The 24,681-nt window shown below is 57.5% G+C and overlaps 1 protein-coding gene across 3 annotated transcripts in view; it reads right to left on the bottom strand.

Moving 5' to 3' along the window:
* Nucleotides 1-6,696: 6,696 nt before the first annotated feature.
* Nucleotides 6,697-24,681, bottom strand: part of RAPGEF3 (Rap guanine nucleotide exchange factor 3) — a 28,158-nt gene continuing 10,173 nt past the window's right edge. For 2 of the 3 annotated variants that reach the window (XM_074374981.1, XM_074374980.1), the window contains exons 3-28: nt 21,621-21,674; nt 21,427-21,533; nt 21,113-21,234; nt 20,795-20,963; nt 20,087-20,171; nt 19,696-19,756; nt 19,525-19,601; nt 19,187-19,333; nt 18,567-18,679; nt 18,190-18,278; nt 17,838-17,916; nt 17,487-17,637; nt 17,326-17,408; nt 16,539-16,578; nt 13,863-13,944; nt 13,440-13,586; nt 11,422-11,519; nt 10,820-10,945; nt 10,546-10,727; nt 10,190-10,280; nt 9,999-10,049; nt 8,992-9,079; nt 8,587-8,651; nt 8,094-8,148; nt 7,921-7,992; nt 6,697-7,115 (exon numbers count right to left, since the gene is read on the bottom strand). In XM_074374981.1, the coding sequence (XP_074231082.1) occupies nt 6,997-7,115; nt 7,921-7,992; nt 8,094-8,148; nt 8,587-8,651; nt 8,992-9,079; nt 9,999-10,049; nt 10,190-10,280; nt 10,546-10,727; nt 10,820-10,945; nt 11,422-11,519; nt 13,440-13,586; nt 13,863-13,944; nt 16,539-16,578; nt 17,326-17,408; nt 17,487-17,637; nt 17,838-17,916; nt 18,190-18,278; nt 18,567-18,679; nt 19,187-19,333; nt 19,525-19,601; nt 19,696-19,756; nt 20,087-20,171; nt 20,795-20,963; nt 21,113-21,234; nt 21,427-21,533; nt 21,621-21,674 (2,553 nt within the window). In that variant the 3' untranslated portion in view covers nt 6,697-6,996. Of the gene's footprint in view, nt 7,116-7,920; nt 7,993-8,093; nt 8,149-8,586; nt 8,652-8,991; nt 9,080-9,998; nt 10,050-10,189; nt 10,281-10,545; nt 10,728-10,819; nt 10,946-11,421; nt 11,520-13,439; nt 13,587-13,862; nt 13,945-16,538; nt 16,579-17,325; nt 17,409-17,486; nt 17,638-17,837; nt 17,917-18,189; nt 18,279-18,566; nt 18,680-19,186; nt 19,334-19,524; nt 19,602-19,695; nt 19,757-20,086; nt 20,172-20,794; nt 20,964-21,112; nt 21,235-21,426; nt 21,534-21,620; nt 21,675-24,681 lie in introns of those variants that run through there. The other variant, XM_074374982.1, reaches the window with a different exon arrangement.

Below are 24,681 nucleotides of genomic sequence, written 5' to 3'. Positions count from 1 at the left end.
CGACCAATAGGCTATGGGAGAGACTGATCCAGGGGGCTACGAAAGGGGACATACGCCTCGCCCAGCCTATTCCACTACCCTTGAACTCTCTGAAACCAAGGCCAGGTCACTTCAGCACAGGACCAGAGACTGGAAGGGCTCTGCAGCTGGCCCAGCACAGGTGAGGCCTGGAGTCTCTTACCCAGAGGACCCTGGCACCTGAAGATGCTGTGTGTCCAGACTGCAACCCGCTGTGGCCAGGGAGTACCCCAGGATGGTCACCTGCAGCTGATCACTAGTGAACCACCTCTTACTGAATGTGTCTTAGAACGGCCTCATGTGTGGTTTTCTCCCATGTCAGTTCGTGTACTGTGTACTACAACTGGGTCTCCAGGCTTTTTTTTCTTTTTTTTGAGTTTGTGAGCATCCCTGACATTCATCATCACACTCACCACCGGCCCTAGGTGCATTAGTCAGACCTGCCGCCAAGCCCATTCATCACAGAATCCCAGGCTGTCCTTCTGGTTCTGCTGGCCATGCCCCAAGCTGGTCCCCTACCTGAAATGCCCTCCCACAACTCGCCAGCTATCCATCCCCTACTCATCCTCCAGGCCCAGGGCAAATTCCCCCTTCCGCAAAGCCTAACTTCCTTCTCCAATCCTGCCTATGGACTCAGTTCTTGACACTTGTCCTGTGTGCCTTTGAAACACATCACACCCACCTCTGATAGATGTTGCTGCCAAGGGAGTGTCGGTTAACCCTTGCACTGCCACTTAACTTTTCTTCCATACAGATCGTTTCTCCAGCTGGCCTCTGAAATTCCTGAATATAGGGACTCCACCTCATGGGTCCCCTCTACTGCTTTGTATTGTCAGCCAGTGTGCGTTAGACAACTGTCAACTTGTGCCTGGACCCTCAAAGCATCGGTGAATGAGCAAAAGCATGAATAAGAAAACTGAGCCTTCCAGCCCTACTTGTGATCAAGGCTCAAGGGATGATGATTAGCAAAACAGAGAGATGAGAAGGACCCCCTCAAGAGCCCTGGAGGCTCTGGAGTTGGTACGTGTGGGAGGGGGCAGGGGGCTTACGCACAGTGGATGGACAAGGGAGTAGGGATTCATTTTGTAGTCATGATTTCATAGCAAACACTACTTGCATTTGGGACCAATGAAAACCTGGGGCGGGGAGCAGGGGTACCCAAAGCCCCAAACCACGCCTTGGCACCACCACTGCAAAGGGGCAGCCAGTGCAGGGATCGGCAAGATCTCAGGATTCCAGCAGCTTCTGAATCCACCAGGTAAAGATAACGCAACTTTATCCTGCTTTTGAAGATCTCAAATAACCACCTGCCGACACTTTTAGCCAGCTGTGCAAATGTTTTACACTGCCTGCGAGTGATCATAAAATAAAACTCCTATTTTATGTCGTCAAACCCCAGTGGCTTTGGAGAGGGTCTGGAGGCCCAGATGGGAACAAAGGGAAGTGAATAAGAGAGGCAGACAGCGATTAGGAGGCTCAGAGACAGCAGGGGAGTAGCAAGGAAGGTCAAGATCAAGACAGAGAGCCGGGCGGAGGCTGACCAGGAACCAGGCGCTGGGGTGAGGCACCTCGCCCACCGCTCGCCCCAGGTGTGTTGGCACAGCCAGCTCTTCTGCCCTCATGAGACGATGACAGCACTGGCAGGAGCAGTTCCCAGCCCAGTCTGGAGAGCTCCAAGCTAGTATCATAATTACTGTGCTGAGGTGTGACGGAAAAGCCGGGCTGGGCCTAACTTGTAAATCTAAGTGTAATAAGTGTCGAATTACTGATCTGAGTTCTACTGGGCTAAGTCATAAATCTAAGTTAATAAGTGTCGGTTTGCTGATTCCCTGCTCATTTTTTTTTGCTAGCCAGCTAAATTTTCAGAGAGGCATATCTGGCCTTGGAATGTCGGTCTGCTGCCTCCCTGCCTCTGCTTTTGTGATAAGGATGCTACTAAAGCTGTTCCATGCCTATTGGCCGAATACCCCAAGCTTGTAATTAACCCTATAAAATCTCATGCACACGTCTCGGAGGTGCTCAGAACTTCGGAGCAGAAGCCCCTCTGAGCCCGCCGGTGTAATAAATCTGAGTAATCCAACCCTGCGAGTGGTGCTTGTTTCTTGGCTGGCCTGTCATTTCCCTAACAGAGGTAGTTGGATGACGGGCAGATCCCCCCTTTCTCATTCATCTGCACATGTGCTCAACTCTGCAAAATGGATACAGGGGTGAGTTGCTCAGAGTGCACCCAAAGCCAGGATTGGGGCCAGCAGAAACCGTGATGAGACCACTGGTTCTGAGCCGGACTGCCTGAGTTTAAATCCCAGTCCTGCCACTCACCAGATGTACAAGCTCGAGCAAGTGCCCTGACCTCTCTGTGCCTCGGTTTCCCCTATAACTATCAAATTGAGCAAATCAGAATATCTTACAAGGTTGTCGTGGGATTGAATAAGTTAATATTTGCAAAGCTTAAAAACAGGATCTGGCACATAACAAGACCAGACAAATGTGTGTTAAAAAAAAAAATAGAGCCACAAAACACTTAATTTGGATGGGATGGTTAGGGAAGTCCTTCCTTTTTAAAAAAAAATGACCTTTAAAACAGAGATGTGAGAAGGTGGCCATTTTTCTCATCTAAACTCTCCATAAGGTGATTTTCTATAATAATTCCAAAAATAAATTTAAAATATACATTTTGAGTACTTTCAAGTCTTAGGGACGACTCTTTAATGGGTCACAACGTCCAGCTTACCTGGTTTTGTTGCCAAAGGTGACCACCTATTTTCTGGGGGTGCAGCTGCGGCCCAGGACACTGAGCTTTGCTCTGTGGGAAGCCAAGAGCTTCAGTGGAAACAATCATGGCTCTGGCCTCCTGGGCCTTGGCTCTGTTGGACGTGATTGCCAGCAGCTGCCTGGCCCAGAAGCCAAGAACCAAGAGAGAGGAGGGACAGAGAAGGCCGGCCTCCTTTGTAGGCTACAAGAGTCCAGCCTGGACCCACAGGCTCTCCCTCCCGCACACAGCTTGTCCTGAAGGGCCTGGCCCCGGCGAAGCCCAGCAGGTGGGCCTGGCTACCCACTTCACCCTCCAACTCTAACCCTGGGGATCCTGCAGTATTCCTTACACAATACTCTGGACCTTACCCCTCACCGCATGTCATGAAAACCCCCCTTATGCTGTTGCCTCAGGGCTCTTCCTTTCCTGTTCTTACCTGGAAAGTGACCATTAGAAGCATTCATTAGAATCCTGACCATTAGAATCCTCCCGAGTTATGCCCCTACGTAAAAGGGGCCTTCTGCAGACAACTAGAACTCAGGCAGGCTGTTACGGGCAGGGAATTCTCTGAGAACGCTTCCAACAAAACTGGCTTGCAGCTGACTTTCCCTCCCATGGGCAGTCTGGCTGAGGGCTCCCACTGGGAAGATGCTCAGGGGGTCTGCAGCCTCATGACCAACAGGGGTCTGGGCCGCTTCACCCCGTTTGACAACTTGAGCTGCCTAAGTCATAAACACCAATTGTGGGGAAACACCTCAAACCCTTCTAGTCTAAATCCCTATTTATAAATAAGGAAACTGAGGCCCAGGGAGAGGAAGGGACTTGCCCAAACCCACATGCTGCTGAGGCCGAGGCTCCCACACAACAAGCCGCCCACTCGCAGGAGGGGCTGCCCTGCTGCCAGCCTGTACTGTCTCAAGTTCTGGTTTACAGAGCACTTTTCTGGGAGGGAGAGTCAGTTTAAAATGTCCTACTGCCATGGCCCCAGCAAAAAGTCTCTCTCCACCACTCTGCCGGCTAGAGTCCCCTGAGTGCCGGGAAAGCCTGCACTCTCCTCCACTCAGCAACCAGGAAACAGCTCTGCCCACAACCGACACCCCAGGGAGAAAAGGCCCTGAGCCCTCCTCAGGGGACAGCAGCGTGGCAGGCGGGGTTGGGCGAGGCCACAGCGTTCGGCTCTCTGGCCTGGGGTCCATACTGATCAGAATCTAAGCACACACAAGCAATCAAAATCTCATACTTTGTCACCCAAAAAGTGGGCCTCAGCTCTGAGCCCAGCCTTCTTCCTTTTTCTGGGGGTGCCTAAGCCCATGCTCCTGCTGTGATGTCCCACTGAGCAGCAGAAGTAGCAGCCCCCTCCGGCCCCATCAAGGCCCCCTATCAAGGGCTCTCAAAGCCCAGGGGAGTCGGGCTTGGTTTCTCAGAGAGATCCATTTCATCATCACCGGGAGGAGATGGCAGCCACCCCTTCCAGGGCCCTGTCAGGCTGGGCTAGGCTCGGCGCTTGGAATCCAGAATCTCAGAGACGGGTGACTGGATTGGCTAGAGCAACTAGACAGGCCTGAGAGGATGCTTACGTCTGGCTCACGGCCTTGGCACATGTGTGAGAAGCCCAGAACTTTGTGCACGGGGCAGGGTCTGAGGACATAATTTGGAAAATGCACTCATATTCTGGCCTACAGGTGCCTGGAAGGGAGGCGGGGAACTAGAACAAAGGCCCGGTCAGAGACCGTCGCAGCCACCAGCCGCCGTGCTGATGCTCGGGTGGCTTGTACCAGTGGTGAGCTGAAAGCACCCCAATTCTGGGAGGCAGAGCTGAGCAGGCAGGCGGTGTGCAGGGCTCTGGGGAGCCGTGAGCCTGCATTCCAACATGGAGCAGCTGTGGGCCTGAATGCTTGGGGGCAAGCAGTGAGACCCTGCAGCCCCAGGCATCCACCACTCTCTGAACTTGCTCTCTGTGGTATCTGGTCCCCTCTGATGGCCTTGCTCTGTGTCCATCTACCTAGCTGGGTGGTCTGCTCCAGAAGGGCCAGGAGTGCCTGTCTCCCACCGCCCCATGCCTGGGCAGTCAGGGAGACAGAAAGTGACAGCCCCAGAGCCAGAGGCCACCGTGACCTGGAGCCTCTCCCTGGGTGGTGGTCTGGCCCGTCACCGGGATCTCTGTCTCCCAGTCTGTGTGCCCCTGCCTGCCCTGGGCACTGATCCCCTGCCAAGGCCTCTCCCAGCCTGCTCAAAAGGTGTCCAGCCCCAGAGACTTAGGCCACTGGAGGATAGCAGGCAGTCCAAGGCGAAAGAGATTCCAGCACTGCCCAGGCTCCTCCTGGACACGGCTGTGCCCACAGGGAAGAAAAGGAGAAATGCTGATGGAGGACACCTGCCCCACCACCCTAGGCTTCCGCTCCTCGTCACAGAGCTGGTCTTGCCCTGGGCCTGGAAGGATGGAGAAGGGTCGCCAGACTGGCTGCGCAGGCCTTTGCTGAAACCCTGGCAGACAATAGGTTTAGGAGAGAAGAAAGGCCCTGCAAGTGCTGACTCACCAGGCCCACACCTCATGTCATGATTGCTCAGCTCTGGAAGCTTCCATGCCCATGGTCCTCCATCTCCACCCACGGGCAAGGGCACTGGCTTGGTGACCGTGCTGTCCACTCCACCCCAGGCTCTCCCTGGGGGAGTGGGCTCCCCGACATCCCCCTGGCGATGCTGCCCCCGGCAGGCGGAGGACACAGGGCTGCCCGCAGCTGTGTCCACAGGCGGAGCTGCAGTTTGACTTGTCTGTCACTAAGAGCTGACCTGAGATGCTCACACCCATCTTTCAGTTGGAAAAACGGAGGCAAAGAACTGTTCCCGACTTGCTCAGATTCACTTAGAAACCTAAAGTGTAATCCCAGAGGGGCTGCCTCCTGCCCAGGGTTCTGACCCTTTCTGGAAGCAGTCTGCATGCGTGTCCACGACCACAGGGATGAGAGGTCTGGCAGTGCAGCGGGGAGGGGAGGTGGGGGTTGTTCAGCCTGAGTCCCGGCAGATGTACCAGCTGCCTCCTCCCCGCCAGGTGGGAGCCTACTTCCTCCCCGTGCCCCAGGGCCCTGCTGCTTAGTACCCACTCTGGGTCATCCCCAAGGCCCAGAGGTCCCGCCTGAGCTCAGACAGTGAGTAGCCCTCCCCCAGGCAGGCTCCGGGCCACAGGCAGTGGAGAGGAGGGTGGGCCCCACCTGGAGTTTGCTCCAGTGAGGTCCCTAGGCAGGAGGGGTCCTCAAAGCAGCCCCTTCCCAGGGGGTGGGGGAGAGAGGACTCAATGCTGACAGAGTTTGCTGGGACTGTTTTCATCACCAGGAAGAAATCTGACTCCTGGAGGCCCGCCAGGCCTCAGCTATGGATGGGCTCCCCTCAAAAGCCTTTGTCTCAGTGTCTCCATCACTGGCCACCTCTCAGAGCACCACTCAGGCTGCAGGCAGAGGGGCAGGAGGTGGAGTGGGGTGGGGGGAGTGGGAGGAGAGACCTCTTAGACCACCATGGAGAGCTGAGGGCTACTGGGTCTGCCCCACACAGGGCCTCCAGGCTCCCGCAGCTCCTGGGACCAGGGGGCTCAGATCAGGCTAGTCAGGGGACTCCAAGGACATGGGGCGGGGGGCAGGGCTCACCTTCCCTGCCACACCCCGCGGGGCTGGCCAGAGAACACAGCCCCTCTGCTCACTTAGGGTCACAAGAAGGCTCCTCCGGGACCACAACTCCCGGACAAACAGCCCGGACCACACCCAGCTGTTGATCTCACAGCTGTGCAGAGCAAAGCAGAGCGGCCCCCACGCCTCCCCAGGCAGCCGGCCTGCCCCTGCCACCCACAGGCCACACACATGCAGACGCTCAGTCCACCCCGGAAACACACCCCAGGGGCCCGGAGATGCAGGACAACAAAGCCACCAGGCACGGAATCTGGAAAAAGCCTGCTGTGGAGAGCTCTCTATTGAATGCAGAGAGAGCGCCCCACTCTCCCACCCACTCCAGGGCTCCTCTGTCTCCCATTCCTTGGCTTTGGGCCCCGGCTCCTTCCATTCCGAGGTCCTCCTTGGCCACCAGTCATCACGGGGGACAGCTGCCTCCACGCCACCCACTCCAGGGCCTCAAGTCCTCTCCGCGGACCGCCCTGCCCGGCTTGGCCAGCCTGGGGGCCTCCCGGCCCGGCACGCCTTGGCTTTCCTGGCGGCAAGTGCCTGCTCCAGCCCGGCCCCTCCTCACGGCTCCAGCTCCCGGGACAGGCGGGACAGTTCCCGCTGGTTGTCGATGACCTTCAGCTGCTGGATGGAAGCCCAGGTGCTGCCTGGACTCCGGGTGATCAGGGACTGCTCCGAGCCTGGCGGGGGGAGAGCGGTCAGGAGGGTGCCGTGCACTTTGGAGAGCCCATCCCTTCCCCCTCCAGAAGGACATCAGCCTTCCAATCCTCCGCCACCCCGCCTGCCACCACCGGCCATCACCCACGGCCAGCCTAGAAGACACCCGCTCTGGGGCAGATCAGCAGAGTGGTTAAGAGCACAGACTGAAGAAAACAGGTCCCCAAGATCATGTACAGCGTAACACCCCTTTGACTAAGTTCAAAAACAACCAGAACAAAAGAATATTTCACTGTCATGATATAGATGAGGTATTTTAAAGATATATATGTATGTAGGTGTGTGTATGTATTTTATCACATATGTGTATATATGATAAAGCTATTTTAAAAAACAAGAAAATGAGTAACTCAAAATTCAGGGTGGCGGTTACCCTGGGCAGGGAAGGGCACGGGGACAGGAGAGGGGATACCACCAGGGAAATTTAGTTATTATCAGTGTGCATATTTGGCTTGAGTCTAGGGGCGTTCATCGCACTATCAGAATAGAGACAAACATAGATTAAAATAAAGAGCCAATGACGACAGTGTGATATGAACTGTGGATTATGAGTAATTCCATTTCATGCAACTGAAGGCCAATTAAAAAACGCAGGTCCGCACTAAAAGCGCCTGGGTCCCAGCTCTGTCCAACTGTGAGGCCTCCGCACGTTCCCTCCAGGCTCCAGCCTGCCTGCCCATCTGTCAGTCGGGCTGACATTCCGCCGGCCTCACAGTGTGTGTGCACGTGCCTGTAAATGCCAGCCGTGACTAACTTGCCAGCACTTACACGTGGAAATCCTCGTCGCCTGGCTGTCCTCGTGCAGGTGGGAGACTCGGCTTCTGAGTGGTGACAGAGGCACTGGGTAGGGTGAGAGGTGGGAGTCAGGGAGACAGGGCCAAGCTGGTGCCTCGGAGGGGACATCGGTCGGGGGCTCCTACCCAGGGATCCCGCCCTCTCACCATTGCTGTGGCTTCGGCAGTGGTGCAGCATCCGCGCAGCTCTGGCCATCATTCTCTGCGGGCATCACAAGGATGTGAGAGCTGGGGCGAGGGAAGGGACCCTGGTGTGGCCCGTGGGGCGGCTAAATGCACCTAGGGACTGCTGGCTGTAGGGCACGGGGTCATGTCTGCTGCACCCCAGCACACCCACAGACCCAGCGGGGACCAGGCAGTGGGAAGAACAGAGGACAGGGAGGGCTTAGAGGGGAACAGGCCCAGAGGGGGCTCTGTTGAAGGGTGAGGTCGTTGAGGCCATCACCCTACACTGCCCAGTGGAGACCAGGCCCTCCGAGGGCAGGCAGTGCAGTAAGGCAGGGCCTTCTTCAAAGGAATCATCCATACTTATATTATTGACAACAACTTCAGAGCATCTCCCAGCCTCTGCCCCTTCCAAGGCCAAAGTCCTACCCTCCAGCCCATTCCAGTGTCCGACGCCTCCTCTCCTTGGACTCACCATCTTCTCAAAGTTGATGAGATTCTCCACCAGGGTGTGGTTTCCCTCATGGATGAAGGTCATGTCTGCAGAGAGATGGGCTTGGCCTGTAGGTCCCCGAACTCCTTCTCCTTCCAGGAGCCCAGGGAAGGGGAAGGGCCAATAGCAGGGAGGCGTGGGCCTGGCCCTACCCACGTGGCCCTCTTCCTCCCCGCTAACCTCCTGGAACAACTTCCTTGTCTGTCTTAGGCCTCGTATCACAGACCACCTAACATCACCACCATCTTTCTGCATGTCTTCACTCTGCTTCTATCCTGCGCACTCCTCACCCATCTCCGTGCCCCCTGGGTGTCGGGACGGTGGGGCTGGGGGGACACACAGGGCATGGATGGGATGCAGGCAGGAGGTGGGTGCCGGTGCTCTTACCTTTGAGAAGAAGGGGCATGAAGGGGATGACAGGAGGGGACAGCTTGGTGAGGGCCAGTCGGTACACTCGGTGGTTCCATGAGGGGTCCTGAGAGGGAAGAAGCCACAGTGAGAGAGGGAGGGTCCCGCACACCCTCACCCACCATGAGCCGTCACACCCCACCCCACCGAGGAGAGGCCCTGCACCCATCCCCTGGGGCTCAGCTTCCTCTCGGCCCCAGATCCCATCCCCGCAGGCTCAGGGGCAAGCGGATGGGCCCGGAGCTGTGACTGCCAGTCTGCACGACGTGGCTTCCCAGCCTCTGGTTGGCCCCCAAGGACGCTTCACAGCCATGACCACAGGGCCCTGAGGTTTCATGGAAAACTCTCTTTTCTGTCCCTACCCCTGTTTCTGTCTCTCTCTCCCTAGTGGGCAAATCCCTTTGAATCTCTTGAGCCCCACAAGGAGAACTGTTTTCTCAAGAGCTCTTGCTGGTAAAGGCCCACCCGCACTGCTCTCTCCCGAATACCGCAAGCCTTCCAACCCCACAGTGATTCCTGGGAGTGGAGGGTTCAGCTCCTTAACTCCTCAGCTTTGGTCCTAGGCTGGGCCACGGCTCCTTGAGTTTCCTGAGGGGCCAAGACAGGCCCTGGTGCACATGGGAGCTGCTGTTAACACCTGCGTCCTGAGCCCTGAGGCAGGTCAGCTGGAAACCAGCATCCCCCTGGTGGTCCCCTGGCATCTCAGCCCCCAGGGCCGGACACTGCCCCTCACACAGGACCTCAGAGTCACAGCAGATGCCACCCCCCCACCCCCGACATACACACACACTGAGAGATATAATACTCTGCACCGCCCCCTATAGTGCTAAACATCTTGTTCCTCTGCCAGCTGCCCAAACTCATAGGCCAAAGGGAGTCAGGCCCTGACCCAAGGTTAGAGAGCTCAGAAGTGGCCGAGGACAGGTAGAGGGGCTGCTGGGAATTCCAGAATCAGGGTTTCTGGAGGGAGGAGCCAGGGCACTCACCAGCAGCCTCTCCAGGGCCGAGTACAGCTTCCGGACCTTGTGGGGCAGCCGCTGTGAAGGAGAGGCAGATGGGGCTGTCACTGCTCTGGGGTGGGAGCCCCATCCCCAGCCAGGACTCCCAGGATGGGCAGGGGCCTCATTCAGGACTGGGTTGGGGGAGGCCCTGGCCTGCCCCTATAGATCGCACCCACCTCCCAGGTATGGGCCAGGCGGCTGATGGCCGAGTTGCTGAGGCCAAACATGATGGCAAAGAAGGAATTGAGATTCTTTTGCTCCTTGAGGCTGTGAACAGAAGACCCAGAGACCCTCAGAGGAAGCAGCTGCACACAGAGCCCCACACCCAGACAACAGCCAGGCCTGGGGCCCAGGAGCCGGCCAGGCCAGCACTGCCCCTGCAGGGACTGGGGCTGGAGAGGGTGGGGAGGCTCCAGGGGACCCAGGGAAGCAAGGGGATGGCAGACTTAGCAACATACTGAGCACGGCTCAGGGTTTAAGCAAAGGTGACCTCCAGAGGGCCACCCACCCCACCCAGCCCACCGGCACTCACTGGGCCGCCAGCTTGATGAACTTCCTGAGCAGCTGGGCCCGCAGGCCTGGCACAGGGCAGAGACACAGCTCCGTGGCCACCCAGTACTGCAGCTCATTGAAGCGGCGCATGAAGCGTTCCAGGTTGGCAGTGGTGACGTCCCGCAGGTGCTGGGGGCCCAGCACGTAGTGGATCAGCTCCACCTGGGCAGGGGCAGCACTCAAGGTCAGCATGTGCTGGCTGGGCGTCCCCCACCCCGCCCGCCCGCCTGCTCCCTCCCTGCCCTGCCCTGCACCTGGTGGATGCTGTTGAAGAGGTTCCAGTCGTGGTCCGTCAGCTGGCCCGCCAGGTCCTTGGTGCTCACCAGGTCCAGCCCCTCAGCAGAGCCCACAGTGGGCCCCAGCTGCTCAGGGTGTGGGGTCTGCAGGTGGGAGAGTGCTCAGAGCAGGCCTGGGAATCCCAGGAAAAGGGACAGGATGGGAGGAGAGAGTTTCGGGCAAAGACCCAGGGTCCTTGGTCGGAGGAGTGTCAGGTTGGGCTGGGGACCTGCAGGGAGTGCAGCGGCCTCTGAAAGACAGGGCTTCCCAAGGAGGCATGGTCCTGACAGCTCCCCAAGGCTGGGGCCCCTCCTTGTAGGGTTCCTGTCCTCTGGGGAGCCCCTGCTGAGGGCAGGTCTTCCTCTTCCCCCTTGAGAGCTCCCAACCAGCTCTCCCCTCCTCATTCCCACCTTGAGACTCCCCATCAACTGAGGCCCACTCCTTCCTCTTCCCCCTTAAGGCCTAGCAGCAGCCAGAGCAAGGCCCCCATCTGTTCTCTGTGTGACCCTCCCCTAGCACCCACCCCTACGGCTCCCAAAACACAGCTCCTCCCCAGCCCTGGCGCCCTGCCTGTCCCTACCAGCTTGTGCACTTCCTGTGGGTTGACAACAAAGAGCCGCTCGTTGAGCCCCAGGGATGTGGCCACACCACGGGCATCTGGCTGCAGGCCAATGGCATCTGCAAAGAGAGCACAGGCTGCACTGGGTGGGGAAGGAAGGGAGGCCAGGGAGCAACTGGGGACAGAGCGAAGGAACTGTTTGGGAGGCTGGAAGGTCCTTTTTCCCAATAGCAGGGTTGGAGTCCTGGGCAGGTGTTCTAGATGCACAGGTGCACATGCCCACAAATCCACAAACACACAGCTGCACCCCAAGGACGATGAAAGGGGGATCATAGATCATAGTGAGACAGGCTGACCCTGGGCAAGGCTGGACCCTGTGCCTCAGCTTCCGCCTTTGTCAAGTGGAGACCGAAGATTTTCCTGGACTACTCATAAGTCAAAAGAAATAATTTATAGAAATAGGGGCTAACAGTATAGGATACATACACAAGCCATCTGAACATTGGAAGTGCCCTACAGAAGTCTCTGTGTGGATTTTCATCAGCTCTGGTGGATTGGGACTGTGTTTTCAGTCATGTTTGAGTCCCCAGTCCCTAACCCATAGCCTCCAAAGTAAGGTATACAAGACCATCCATGTGTCCAGGAAAAAATATTAGCTCTTCTATTTATATTGATTTTTCTCACCTATTTTGCATTTCTGTTTTGTGTTGCTTCATGATTACATAACATTCGGGTAAGAATATATGTATGTGATCTATAAGCAAATATACACATATTAGGGAATTTGTAATAAAATATTGTTCACCGACATGGGTGTTGATCAAAACCATCAGCGCTCTAAACAGTCCCTGGCACACAGGGTCTCAATATAACACTGGCTTCCGGCAACTGCAATTTGCCAAGTGACCACGAGGGGGCAGTGTTTCCCGGAGCAGTACATAGGTGCAGGTGACCTCATCCTCTCTTCCCACTTCCTGAAGGAGGCTTCGCTTTCCTGGCTGCCACTCCTTGCCATTATTCTCTGGATGCCCCTAATTCTTGTCTACGCGGGGCTCCAGCTGTCAGACCTGGGCTGTGACCTCCATGGACAACTGTGGATTTTAATATCCCAAGTTCTCTAAAGGTGGGTCTTAATCCTTAGGCTGCCATATTCTGAGCACCAACTTTGTGTCAAGTCCCATGCTCAGAGCTTTACACATAGTGTGTCATTTAACAGCCACAGCAGCCCTGTGTGATAGGTAGGGTTATAGGGCTCATTCAACAGACGAGGAAACAGAGGCTCAGAGAGGTTAAACACTTCACCTGGGATCACACAGTTAGTAAGCAGTGGGTCCAGGATTCCAACTCAGGTCTGGGAGTCCACAGTCTGGGCTCTTAACCATCAAGCTGCTCTATCTTACCTGCCACGGTACCTCTAGCTCCCAACACACCGCTGGCCCCCAGCTGACCCTCAAAGATGTCTACAGACTAAATGAACAAAGACTACCTAAATTCAAAGGCTAGCAACGCTTTCACTGTGTGAGCTTGGGGAAATCGCTGAATCTCTTTGAGCTTCAGTTTCCTTGTCCGAAAAGGATAAAAGCACCTACCTCATAAGATTGCTGTTAGGATTAACTGAATACATAAGCAGGGTAAAAATAGCAGAAGCTAACACCTATGAAGTGCTGACCATGGGCCAGACATCATTCTAAGCATGTTAATAGACTCATTCACTGAATCCTCAGTTCTTCTACGAAGCAGGCACCCTTTTCATACCAATGTTATAGATGACGAAACAGAGCATGGAGAGATTAAACATCCTGCCCAAGGATACAGAGATAGGGAACTGAAAGGCTGGGGTCTAATGCAGGCAGCAGCCTGCAGAGTTCATGCTCTTAAGCAGGACATGCAAAGCACTCTGAAGAGATGTAATAAACCTCACATAAGTACTAACCATCATCAATGTTGATAAATATGATGATGATCTTAATTTGGGGGATGAGCATGGCTCTGAGGGGAGCCCATCCCTGGGGACCCCCTGACCCAGAGACACAACTCACCACCTGCAGAGTTGACCTTCACCAGCACCTGTCCCTTGGTCCAGCCATCCTCCTGGGCCAACGCCGCCATCACCTCTCTCACCGAGGCCGTCACAGGCAGCTGCAGGGTCAACACCGAGTGGTCTGGCCGGCAGATGTCATAGGAGACTGGAAAGGAAGACTGGGCTGAGCCGTGGGAAGGGGCTTCTTGGTCTCCCCACCCCCGGAGGGACACAGCAGTGACCGCAGCAGCGGGAGGGTCCCAAGGAGGCAGGCAAGGGCACTAAGGAGAAGCCTGGGTGGGTCTGCTGCCCAGAGCAGGTGCGAGGCCCTGGGCCGAGGGGAGGGGAAGCCTGGAACAGGGACCCCAAGGAGTCCAGCATGGCATCCTCGACCAGGCACAGCATGGTTCGAGTTATGCCCAGGCTGGCTCGGACCACCAACCTTTGTCCCCAACGCGAATGGCACAGTTGCTGCTGGGGAGGGGTTCGTCCTGGCTGGGGAGCCAAACAGGCATGTTCCGGGCCTGAGGGGAAGAGAAAGTAAGGCCCAGAGGAGACACAGAAGAGAGCACACAGGGGCGGAGAGGGGCTTCTGTCAGCAGGAACAGGGGACCCACACAGCACACATGCCACCCACAGGCTCTGCTTGCCATGGGAACCTGGGCCAGGTAAGGCGCTGGGGACCGGGCTCCTGAAGAAGAGACAGAGCAGGGCCTGAGTCCGTGCCCTTCTACGTGGGTGTCACCCTCTCTGCCAAGTAGGTCCCCAGCTGTTCTAATAAGAACACACCTCAGCTGTTGACCCCGGTTTTTTCTTCCTCTTTCCTCCGGCTATCATTTGCTGTTTGCTACATGTAAGACTAAGTGCATGTTTACTTTAAGTATTTAAATATTCACAAAAACCCTTTGACAAAAATGTTATAATTATCCCCATTTTATAGATGAAATCAGTGAGGCTCAGAGAAGTTAAGTAACATGCCCAAAGCAACACAGCTGCTAAGTGGCCTAAGGGGCATCCTAACATGCCCCTCCACCCTGTACTCTTGTCCACCAACACTCAGTGGTGTCAGCTGCCTGTCGCCCCACAACCCTTCCTCCGTGGCCCCACCAGAGGGCTGATGGGGAGCCTCTGCTGGCAGAAGGCCTCCTTCACACAGCTCCTCTGACTACCGCCTGTTCCCTCCTACTCCCCCAGCCTACTTCCTACTCCCGCTCCACGGTTCTTCCAGGGATTTCCAGATCTCTCAGCTCCTCTCAGAGTTCCTCCCAGCCTCACACACCCCCCGCATATGGAAGACTCTCAAAACCGTATCACCAGCACTGAACTCTTCCAAGCCCTGGTCTCAAATGCCTCCTGGATCCTCCCATACCTGTCCTCCATCATCTGAAAACTCGACACATCCCTCCGCTCTCCTCAGCCCACCTCCCAGGTGACTCTTCCGGTCATTCTGGGCTCAAGGTTCCTGCCTCCCCCGACCTCATCCGTGTCCCCACAGCTTGTCTTCTAGTTCTGGGGTCTCCTTGCGCCCCCTTCCCCAGCCCAGGCCAACCCCAGGTCCACCTGCCCTGTCAGCTCACTCCTTATCAGCATACAAGGCCCCACTCTCCACCACCCTCACCACTTGGGTGCCGCCCTCCCTCCCACTCCAGTCTGCCTGACCAAAGCTAGATTAAGCTTCCTATCACGGCTTCAAGGCCATCATTGTCTTTTGGACAAAGTGCAGGCAGGATCCTCAGCCGACCCATTCAAAACACAAATCCGATCCTGTCAATCCTCAGCTCAAACACCTCCACTGGCTTTCAGGACTCTGAGGACGAAGGCCAGGCCCTGACCATGGCCCACAGGGCCCTGCACGCTCTGGCCCCTGCCACCTCCCCGCTGCTCCAGGGCTCCGTGAAGAGGGCAGGCTCCCTTCCCCCGACACCTGCCCCTCCCCCTCGCACCCTGTGCTCTCAGCATCAGCGGTCACCTCCCCAAGATGCTCTCCCTCTCCGACCCTGACCCTGCATCAGCCCTTCCCTTCCTGCCTCCAGAAACCCATCTGTCTTTGCCCCTCTACAGCAAGAGATTGTTCCGCAGCTCCGTCCCTCGCTTCACTGCGAGCCCCTCAAGGCCAGGGTGGCTGTCCGGCCCCCCACCACATCCTTGGCACCCAGGACAGTGCTGCCTGCGAGGGTGTTTCCACTCTGGTCCCTGAGTGTCAGCCAAAGGCCAGGGGAGGTCAAGGCCCCCCATGGGTGGAGCCGGCATTCTACTGGGACGTGACAGACACTAGCAGACAATAAGCAAGTAGACAAATAAGCAAAGAAAATAATTCCACTGGGAAAATGCTTGGAGGAAAACCAGAGAGGACACCTTGGAGGGGAGCTGGTAGGGTAGGAACTCTCACAGGGAGATAGGAGGGGCCAACAGTTAAGAGCAAGAGATGAGGGAACATGCTTCACCTACCGCAGAAAAGGGGGCTGCACAGAGGAGGGGGGCAGAGCGAGCTGGGAGAGGCAGCTGGGCGCGGAGAACCCAGTAAGCCCAGGTGAGGCATTGGAATTTTATGCCCAGCACAGCACTCCCCACAACCGGCCCCAACCTGTTTTCCCAGTCCTTTCCCCACCATTCCTCAGATCTCAGCTCCAGTCACATCTCCGTCTCCTCCCCCACTGCTGGGAGTGGCACTCTTCCCCGACTCCCCCAACTCCTGAGGGGGCCTGCCTTCCCCTGGGCGCCCTGCACTGGACTCTGGGAACCCTGGTCTTTCAGAGGCTGCCTCCAGGCACCACCCCTCCCACTAGGTGGTAACTGCTAGCTGGCTCTACCTGTGAGCAAGAATTACCTCCCAGATGGAATCAAAGCCCCTTGGGGTGGGGTAGAGGGGAGGGGTGGAGGAATGACCTTCAACGTCGTCTGTGTCTCCCCTGCAGGGCCTGGCCCCAGCACCACATGCAGCCCCTGCTCCGTGAACCCCTATCCCAGACCCAAAGGTGTGCCTGTGCGTGGGGAGCCTTCCAAGGCAGAGCCCCTCGGGTGGGGGCCAAAGGAGGGGCCAGGCAGTCCCTGGAGGAGCAGTTGCGGACAGGGAAGCTAGGGCCCGGCAGAGGGGAGAGGAGCCCGTTGGGGCGGACACCTTCATCTGAGGAGATGCGTTCCCACAGCCGTTTTCCAACCTGTGGAGTAAGTGAGAAGGGAGGTGAGATTGGAGGGCAGGGCCGCCTGCGGGCAGGATGACATTTGGGGTCAGGAGCAGAGAGGTGCCAGGGTATGGGTCCCATCAGCCCTCACCAGAGTCCCAGAGACCGGCTAAACCTGAAACCTGGCCCCTGGATTCTCTGATTCTCCCAGACCAGCAGGAAAGGGAAAAGAGCTCCAGGGAGACAGGGACCCGGTGTCGGGTCGGGCGGGCTGCAGGTGAGCCCTGCCTGGACCTCAGCTGCCCCCTGGGAAGCCTGGGAAGGCGGGAAGGCCTGGGGAGGCCAGGTAAACGCTAGGAAACTAACCGGCCGGGGGCTAGCAGGAGCCAAGGGTGCTCCGTAGCAAACAGGCGGAAGTGAGAAGGGCAGGTGTGCCGGGATAGAAGGATGACACACGGATGACTGTGCTGCCTGAGCCTGGATGCACGCGTGACTGGAGGGCGAGTGGCTGGGGACTGGTGAGGACACTAACTGCAGCGAGCAGGACGAGGCAGCTGAGCACGGCACACCCTGCCCTGCGCTCGTCGGGTGCTGTGGCGGGTAGGTGTGCTCCCAGCCTTACAGACTAGAGCCCAAGCCCTGAAGGGGTAACGGGCTCAGGGCGGCACCGCTATAGGGGTGCAGCCTGGATTTAAGCCACGTGCTTGACCCCAGTCAGTGCTCTCCATCCCCGCTGCACTGCCTGTCCCGCAGGTGACTAGTTAATTTGAGCCAAAGCATCACCTGTGGTGTCGCCGCCTCTCGGGCCACTGCTCCCGCAGCAGGTTGCTAAGCCGGGCGTCCCTGCTCACCAGCTCTGACAGTTTCTGGGAGGAGCCAAGATTCACTGAGACTTCCTGTCCATCCCGGGCAGCCCAGTCCAGCCCTGCCTCACCTCCAGGTACCTGGAGAAAGCTGGTGGCCACAGGGTCAGTGTGGAGCATGGGGCCGTACAGGGCCACCCACTGGCTGACCAGCCGCAGGATCTGCTGCCTCTTGTTGCAGACATAGGTGCTGCACTCCTGCTCATTGCCTCCCGCGGGCTCCGCGTGGAAGGTGGGCACCAGTTAAGGGAAACGCAGCATCCAACTGGACCACCCATCATGGCTCAGGCAAAGGGGCAGGATGCCCAGGGCCCACAGACAAGCTGGGCCTGGCATGACGCAGGTACTCTGGAGGGTTCACTCAGCCAGGCTACGAGGGGTTCCTTCTCCCCACTCCACACATCATTCTAACCCCCACAGCTGGAAGGATATTGGTGCAGGAGGGCAGCGCAGAGCTGAGTGCTGGGCATGAAGACGGTGTGGGTCAGGAGGAAGTCGCTGAGGAATGTCTCTGTAGGGCAGGGACGGGGACAGGCAGGGGCTTCAGTGGTCAAGTCTCCTGAGCACCAGATTATGCACAACCCAGGGCAAAGGACCAGTGAAGTCCAGCTGTGACAGCACTCCCCACCCAAGCCAAGAACACAGGAATGAGGACTTCCTGCCAACTGACCAAACAGACCAATCCAGCCCCTAGTGAGGTCAGATGCGGGGTGCCTGGCCCTCTTCCAGGCTGCACTGACCACCCAATGAGTCAGAGAACAGGCAGGGTGTCTCCTGCCCCTACCTGTTGGATCATGAGCACTGGAATCAGGCCGCATGGCCTCCAGTAGCAGTTCTAAGATCTTCTCTGGGGTGCCAGACATCACCGTATACCTAGCAAAAAGTCAATCCATAGCACTTGTGCCACTACTCGCCCTCACACAGCCGGGGCAGACATCACTAATCAATCATATCACTCTTCCCTATTTGCCAGCCCTATTCCATCTTGGTGTAGAGTGGGGACCAACTCAGGGGATGCATTTTAGTGCCTGATGCCTCTCCACCCCCAGGTGGCCAGAGGGCAGGGGTATGACACGGAGAAGAGAGTAAAGTCTGGGAAACAGAAGAAGAGAATGTGGGCGAGAGAGACAGTGTGGAGAGGGAGCATGGTGGGTGTGTTACCGGTTCCTGCCTGGGGTTGGGGGACGAGAAGGGCCAGCACCCTGAGAGTTTCTCTCTAGCACCAGCACCACTTTGCCATGTTCTTCCAGCCTCATGGTCTTTGCTTCCACATCCTGGAGAACAAGCCACAGCCAGTGTTCAACACACACCACCACTCCTTTCTCCATTCTAGGGTCTCTCCCTCTCCCTCCCCCATTCCAGACCCTGAGTTCCACAAGGTTCCCACAAGGACCCTCAGCCCTTCTCCCTCCCCATTCAATGCCCATGACCTTGGATTTGCCCTCCACTCCCATTCCTCCAGGGCTCCCTCCATGGAGCCCACTCTCCATTACACTGCCTCTCCTCACACCCTAGACCCCCGACCCTCTATAACCCCATCCCCAGCCTCCCACCAGAGCCGGGGTTCCCAGTCTCACTGAACCTCCTCAGCACGTTATGCACCATCTCACACACCCAGGGCTGGGCTCCCACCTCCAGCCACTATCCCTGAGCTTCTCCATCTCCAGCCTCTCCCTGCTCCTTAAAGGCTCTCCCTGGTCCCTACTCCTTGCCCCACACCATTTCTCCAGGGACATGTCCCTGCCATGTCCCCTGCACATCCCCACCCCCGGCAACAGCACCTTGATGATACGGTTGAAGTCCTGCTTGTCCACACGGAGAAAATGACAGTTGTCTTCTCGCAGGATGATGGTGGCTGCCCGGGGTGCGTCATTCACCAGAGCCAGCTGTCCAAAGTCATCTCCCTCGTGCAGTGTGGTCACCAGCCCCTGCACCCAGGCCTGAGTCACAGCCCAGCCCAGCCTCCAGCCCTCGCTGGGACAGACCCATGGTGGGTAGAACCACCAAGGCAGGAGGAGACCTGGGAGATGGACCTTGGGTCCATTAAAGGCACTGCCCGTGAGGACAAGGACCAGAGAATAGTCACAGCCCGGGGGCTGGGGAGTAAGGGAAGACTGACCTTGCCATGGGTCACCACATTGACAGATCCCTTCCAGATAATGTACCACGAGGTGCCCTTGTCCCCTTGGCTGAACACTGAAAGAAGCACAGATGAGACATGCCCCCAGGCACCCACCACTCCTCCCCTGTGGCCTCCGCCATGTCCAGCTTCCTCTCCCGCCTGACTTACACACGGTCCCTGCCTTGCTGTGCGGTTCAAAGAGCAGAACTGCGGCTAATTCCCGCTTCACCTGCAGGGCAGGGAGCAGAGGGTCAGTGAGGCGAGTCCAGGGGCAGGGGGCCAGGTGAGGGGTGAGGTTAGGTCCAAAGCCACGAGTGCTCAGGAGACAGCGATGTGGCCAGGTCTGGTGACCTAGGATTCAGCAGGAGACAAAGCAAGGGGAAGAAATGGACAAAGAGAGGCAGAAGGATTTTCAGACAAGGAGGCTGGCAGCAAGAAACTAGACTGAAGTTTCCAAGCCACAGCAGAAGGAGAGGGGAATGTTTTCTGGTCACAGGAGGGGTCACAGGGAAGGGAGGCTGGGGGCAGTGGGAGGGCAAGGCTGGGCAGGAGGACTGACCGAGTTGGAGAGGTGGGCCACGGCCTTGATGTGCAGCAGCTCCTCAAAGATGAGGTCCAGCTCCTCATCTGTGCGCTGACCTGGGCTGTGGGTATAGGAGGGCCAGGAAGCAAATAATGAATTGTGGGCCCCAGCCTAACGCACACTGCACACACCAAGCTTGGGCCTGGGCCTGCCGGTGCCCCACTAACAACTGTTTTCAATAACGGGCCAGCCTTTACTGAGTGCACACTGCGGGCCAGACATGTGCTTAAGTGCTTTACATGTATGACTTCATTCCGCCCTCACGACAACCCCATGACGTGGGTATTGCTATCTTTTGACAGAAGACGAAGCTGGCACAGAGTGGCCCAAGGTCACTGAGCTACTAGCCAATGGAACTAGAATGTGAACCCAGGCCTGCTGGCAGAGTTCAAATCCCACCGTCTCTCAGCCACATGTTGCATCTCAGAGTGGGCAGGGTCTCCGTGGCCGTGTGCCCCCCCAGCCTCAGTCACAGTAGAAGGACCAGGCTCGGAGGGGAAGGAAGGCTCACGATCACACGGCAAGTCTGTGGCAGAATGCAGACCAGCGCTCAGGCCTCTTCTGGTCCAGTCAGGGTCCTTAACCCCGCCCCACCAAGACGTAAGGGATCATCCCCTCAGAGGCGAAGCTGAGAAAGCACGGAGTCTGAGAGCGGGGTTGCGGGATGCAGGGCTCCCGACTTACGGCTTTCGAAGTGCCACGGTGAGCAGGGCATCAGGCCCCCGCTGGGAGAGCAGGGCCAGAGCCTCGACCAACTCCTCCTCCAGCTCATGGGTGCCCGCGGGCTCTGGCTCCGGCCCGGGGAAACGGTAGAATTGGGTATCTCGGTCCTGGAAGGCCCAGTCGTGTTTCACTGGGGGGCAGAGGCCCAGATGAGGGGGGAGGAGAGGAAATTGAGGCCATGTGGGTATGAGGCCTGCAATGCCCACCCCCTCTCCATCCCTGGAAGCCTGCTCCCCAGGACTGCCCAGCCCCGGGCACCCACCCAGGGCTCGGGCTCACCATGACACAGGGCACCTTCATCCAGCAGCACCTGGCAGATTCCCACGGCTTGGCTCCGGGAATGGACCCCCAGCCCCAGGGCCAAGATCCCATCCACCAGCTCCCGGCCTGAGCAGCACTGCCTGGGAGGTGAAGGGGACAGGGAAGAGGAAGGAGAATCAAACGGCAGGAGGGTGGAGGGAAGAGAGAGGAACTCTCCAACGGAAAGGCACCTTCCTAGGCTAGAAGCAGGGCTGGGCCCATGTGCCTGGACAGAGCGAGAGGGGGAGAAAACAGCGGGGGTGGGCGAGGCAGCAGCCAAGGCCGCCACTCACCGGTGGAGCCTGAGGTGGTACTTCCGGTCGCGGATAAGGTTGGGGCAGTTGGCCAGGAGATGTCGATGCAGCTGCTTCCCAGCCCTGAGCACCCGCTCCGTGGAGGCCTAGGACGGCGAGCGGCACAGCTGGCTCGGGCCCTTGAACCCCTGGCTGCACTGCCCGCTCCCGACTCCACCCCTCACGGCCTGTACCTGCTCCAGGCTCACGCTGAAATCCAGGGACTCCTCGCTGCTGGTGAGCGGCGTCTGAGGACAGTGGGAGGGTCTGCACGTTAGTGCTAGGCCTTCAAACCCAGCCCTTGCGCCCCCTCCCCACCTCTCTCACCCCCTGCCCAGTCCCTGACTCCAGGCATCCAGGTAGCTACTCTTTCAGCAAGCAAATACTCACCTACTGAGCAGACCCCCATACACCAGGCACCCGCCATCCCCACCTGGCCACCCTATCACCAGCCCCTTGTCTTCCCGACCAAGTGCTGCACCCCCACAGATGAGATTCCCCACTCCTCCTACTCAGGGGCCAGGTGTGCCCATGCCCCCAGGTAAACGCCCTGTGCAGGGGAGGGGCACGACGGAGCTGAGGGGCACAAGGACATGGGATAAGGCCAGTGAGAGGTCAGGAAGCCAGTGGCTAGGGAGGACTGGGGTCGCAAGGCCTGATTCCCAAGCCAGGTTCTGTCCCCAGTCACAGGACTGCAGGCAAATCTTCCCTCTGTGGGCCTCAGTGCAGCCTGGTAGTTAAAAACACAAACCCCAGAGCTGACTCCTGGATTCAAATCCCTGCTCCTTTGTTTACTAACAGTGTGACCCTGAATGTGTGATTGAACTTCTCACACATGGCTAGAAAATCTATAAACGCTCATGATACCAAGTCAGGCTTTGGGAAGGATTACGTGAGTTAATAGATATGGAATGTTTAAAGCACCGCCTGGCGCATGCATGGAGTTGTGTGTACACGTTAGCTGTCCTTACTCAACGTGAAGCAGGGGGCAGGCTGCCTGCTGGAAGGCCCCTTTCCTCCCAGAGACGCTGCCGCAAGTCCCTCACCCTGCAGGAGTGAGTCAGGCTTGGCAGCACACAGGACGGCTCCGGAAGACAGGCTTTATGTAGAATCACTGGTTAATGAGGTCTCCTTGTCCTTGGCATCAATGGCGCCGTCCAGGACTCCGGGGCCTGTGTGCCCTACCCTCTCCTGGCCCGCCCAAAGGCAGGCACTTCACAGTCTACAAAGTGTGTCTACCTCCGTGATTTCACCTGATTGGGACGGGAAGTAGGCAAAGCGGGCACTGTCTGTTCTCTCTGACTCAGGAGGAGACGAAAGTCCGGAGGCAACATGCCCATGTCACACACCTGCCTGGGACAGCCAGACAGCCACGGATAAGCTCAAGTTCCTACCAGAAGCGCTCATGTTCCTGGTCTCCCTCCACTGACCGCACCTGCCCGGTTCCTCTCCCTTCCCCTTGTCACTGCGCTCTCTCTGCTGCTTTCCCACCTGCACTCAGGACTCTGAAGAGGACCTGGCAGGGAGGTTAGGGTATGACCAGGCCTGGGGCCAGAGCCCCCTGCCCTGGTCTCAGCATTTTCCCACTGTGTGCCCGCAGAGGCCTGAGGTCTGGCGTGTGTAGGCGCCCGGCCTAGCACAGGCGGAAGTCCCTAGGTGTCCCAAGGGTATCCCTGCCCCGGTCATGGGGCCCATCCTGATGCCAGACGCACAGCCCTGGAGACTTAGCGACAGGAAATGAGGAGGAGGAGGAGGAGCCAAGGAAGAAGGAAGGGCAGGAATGCTACCCAGCCAGCCTCCTGTGTTGGAACAAACAGTGCCGAGTGCTAATGACTTGTTGTTGTTCATGTCAGCATGCCCAAGTGGCCCCAGTCCCTGCCCCAACTCCCTCTGGTGCCCAAGACCCAGGCTCCAGCACACACTCCCTTCCTGGTATTATTCTGACCCGGAGGGCACACCAGGAGGGGGAGGTGCCCGGTCACGTGGCCAGGCTGGTCACGACCCAGATCTCAGATCCGCAGGCCTCGCTCAAACCATTTCCTGTCCTGCCCCAGGGGATGTACACGAGGACCAGAGGCTGGGGGCTCTGGCCCGTCAGAGCTGAGGCAGGGACCTAAAGGCATCCCTCTGATTTTGCCAAGGAAAACGGGAGCCCCAAGCGATGAATTTGCCCAGGGGCACACAACTGCTAGGAAGTTAAGATCCTACTGCATAACCCTGCTACCAACGCTGCCCCTGAAGTAGGCGTTTGTCTCTTATTTCACAGCTAGAGAAAAGGAGGCTCAGAGGTTATGTAACCTGCCTCGAGAGCGGGTAAATAGGGACAGCAGAATTCACACTGCCTGTCTGATTCCAAAGCCATGCTCTTAGCCACTTCGCCCTACCATCCCCCATGGCCTCTTGTTTCCCCCACTGTGTGCCATGGAAGGAGAGATAGTTGAAGCGGATTCTGCCCTTAGGAATGTTCCATGGGCAAGGAAGTTTCGAAAATATTGAGTTAGACAAAGTTCCATAGGTTTGTTATCATAGTCCCTCTGGGTGCCTACCATGTTCCTGTGCACAGGACCTCCCAGGATCTGGGTGGAGGTGCTATTCAGGGGCAGTGGTCACGTGTGTGAACTCCAGAGCCAAATGCTGGGGTTCAAATCTTAGTTCCTCATTACCAGCTGACCCTGTCCCTGATCTGATGACCCCGAGTGTCAGCTGAGGGGTTCTTGATTGGAAAGAAGGGGCTGGTATGGGCAGGAGAAGGCCCTCGCCCACCGCCTCCTCTCATGCCTGGACAGGAAGTACTCAGGGTGGAAGAGGAGGAGCTAGCTAGCTTCCCTGGCACCAGTGCCATGGCCTGCCCCAACCCCTCCCTGTCACTGAGTGTCAGAGTCGCACTGGAGGGGCAGGCACAGAGCCAGATAGCCACGTGGGGACCCGTCAGACCAGTTCCCTTAGGCCACAGCTAGGGTCTCAGGCCAGGGCTGTGTGTGGTGAGATGGGGAAAGGTTGAGTGAGTGGCGATGATGCTTTGGGGTGTCAGTGTTACCATCTGCAGCAAGAGAAAGTACACCAGGAACTTGAACTCTTGAACTTGAACCAAAGCCCAGCTTTTCCCTTAGCAGCTGTGTAACCCTGGACCTGTCACAGCCTCTCTGTGCAACTGCTTTTGCATCTACAAAATGAGATGATGAGATTATCTGATATGACAAAGGTAATGATAGTGCCTGGGACATAAGAACTGCACAACTATTAGCTACCACCACT

This window comes from Camelus bactrianus, chromosome 12, assembly GCF_048773025.1.
Source record: "Camelus bactrianus isolate YW-2024 breed Bactrian camel chromosome 12, ASM4877302v1, whole genome shotgun sequence".
In the NCBI taxonomy this organism is placed as follows: domain Eukaryota; kingdom Metazoa; phylum Chordata; class Mammalia; order Artiodactyla; family Camelidae; genus Camelus; species Camelus bactrianus.
This window is presented reverse-complemented; position numbering and strand designations above follow the sequence as displayed.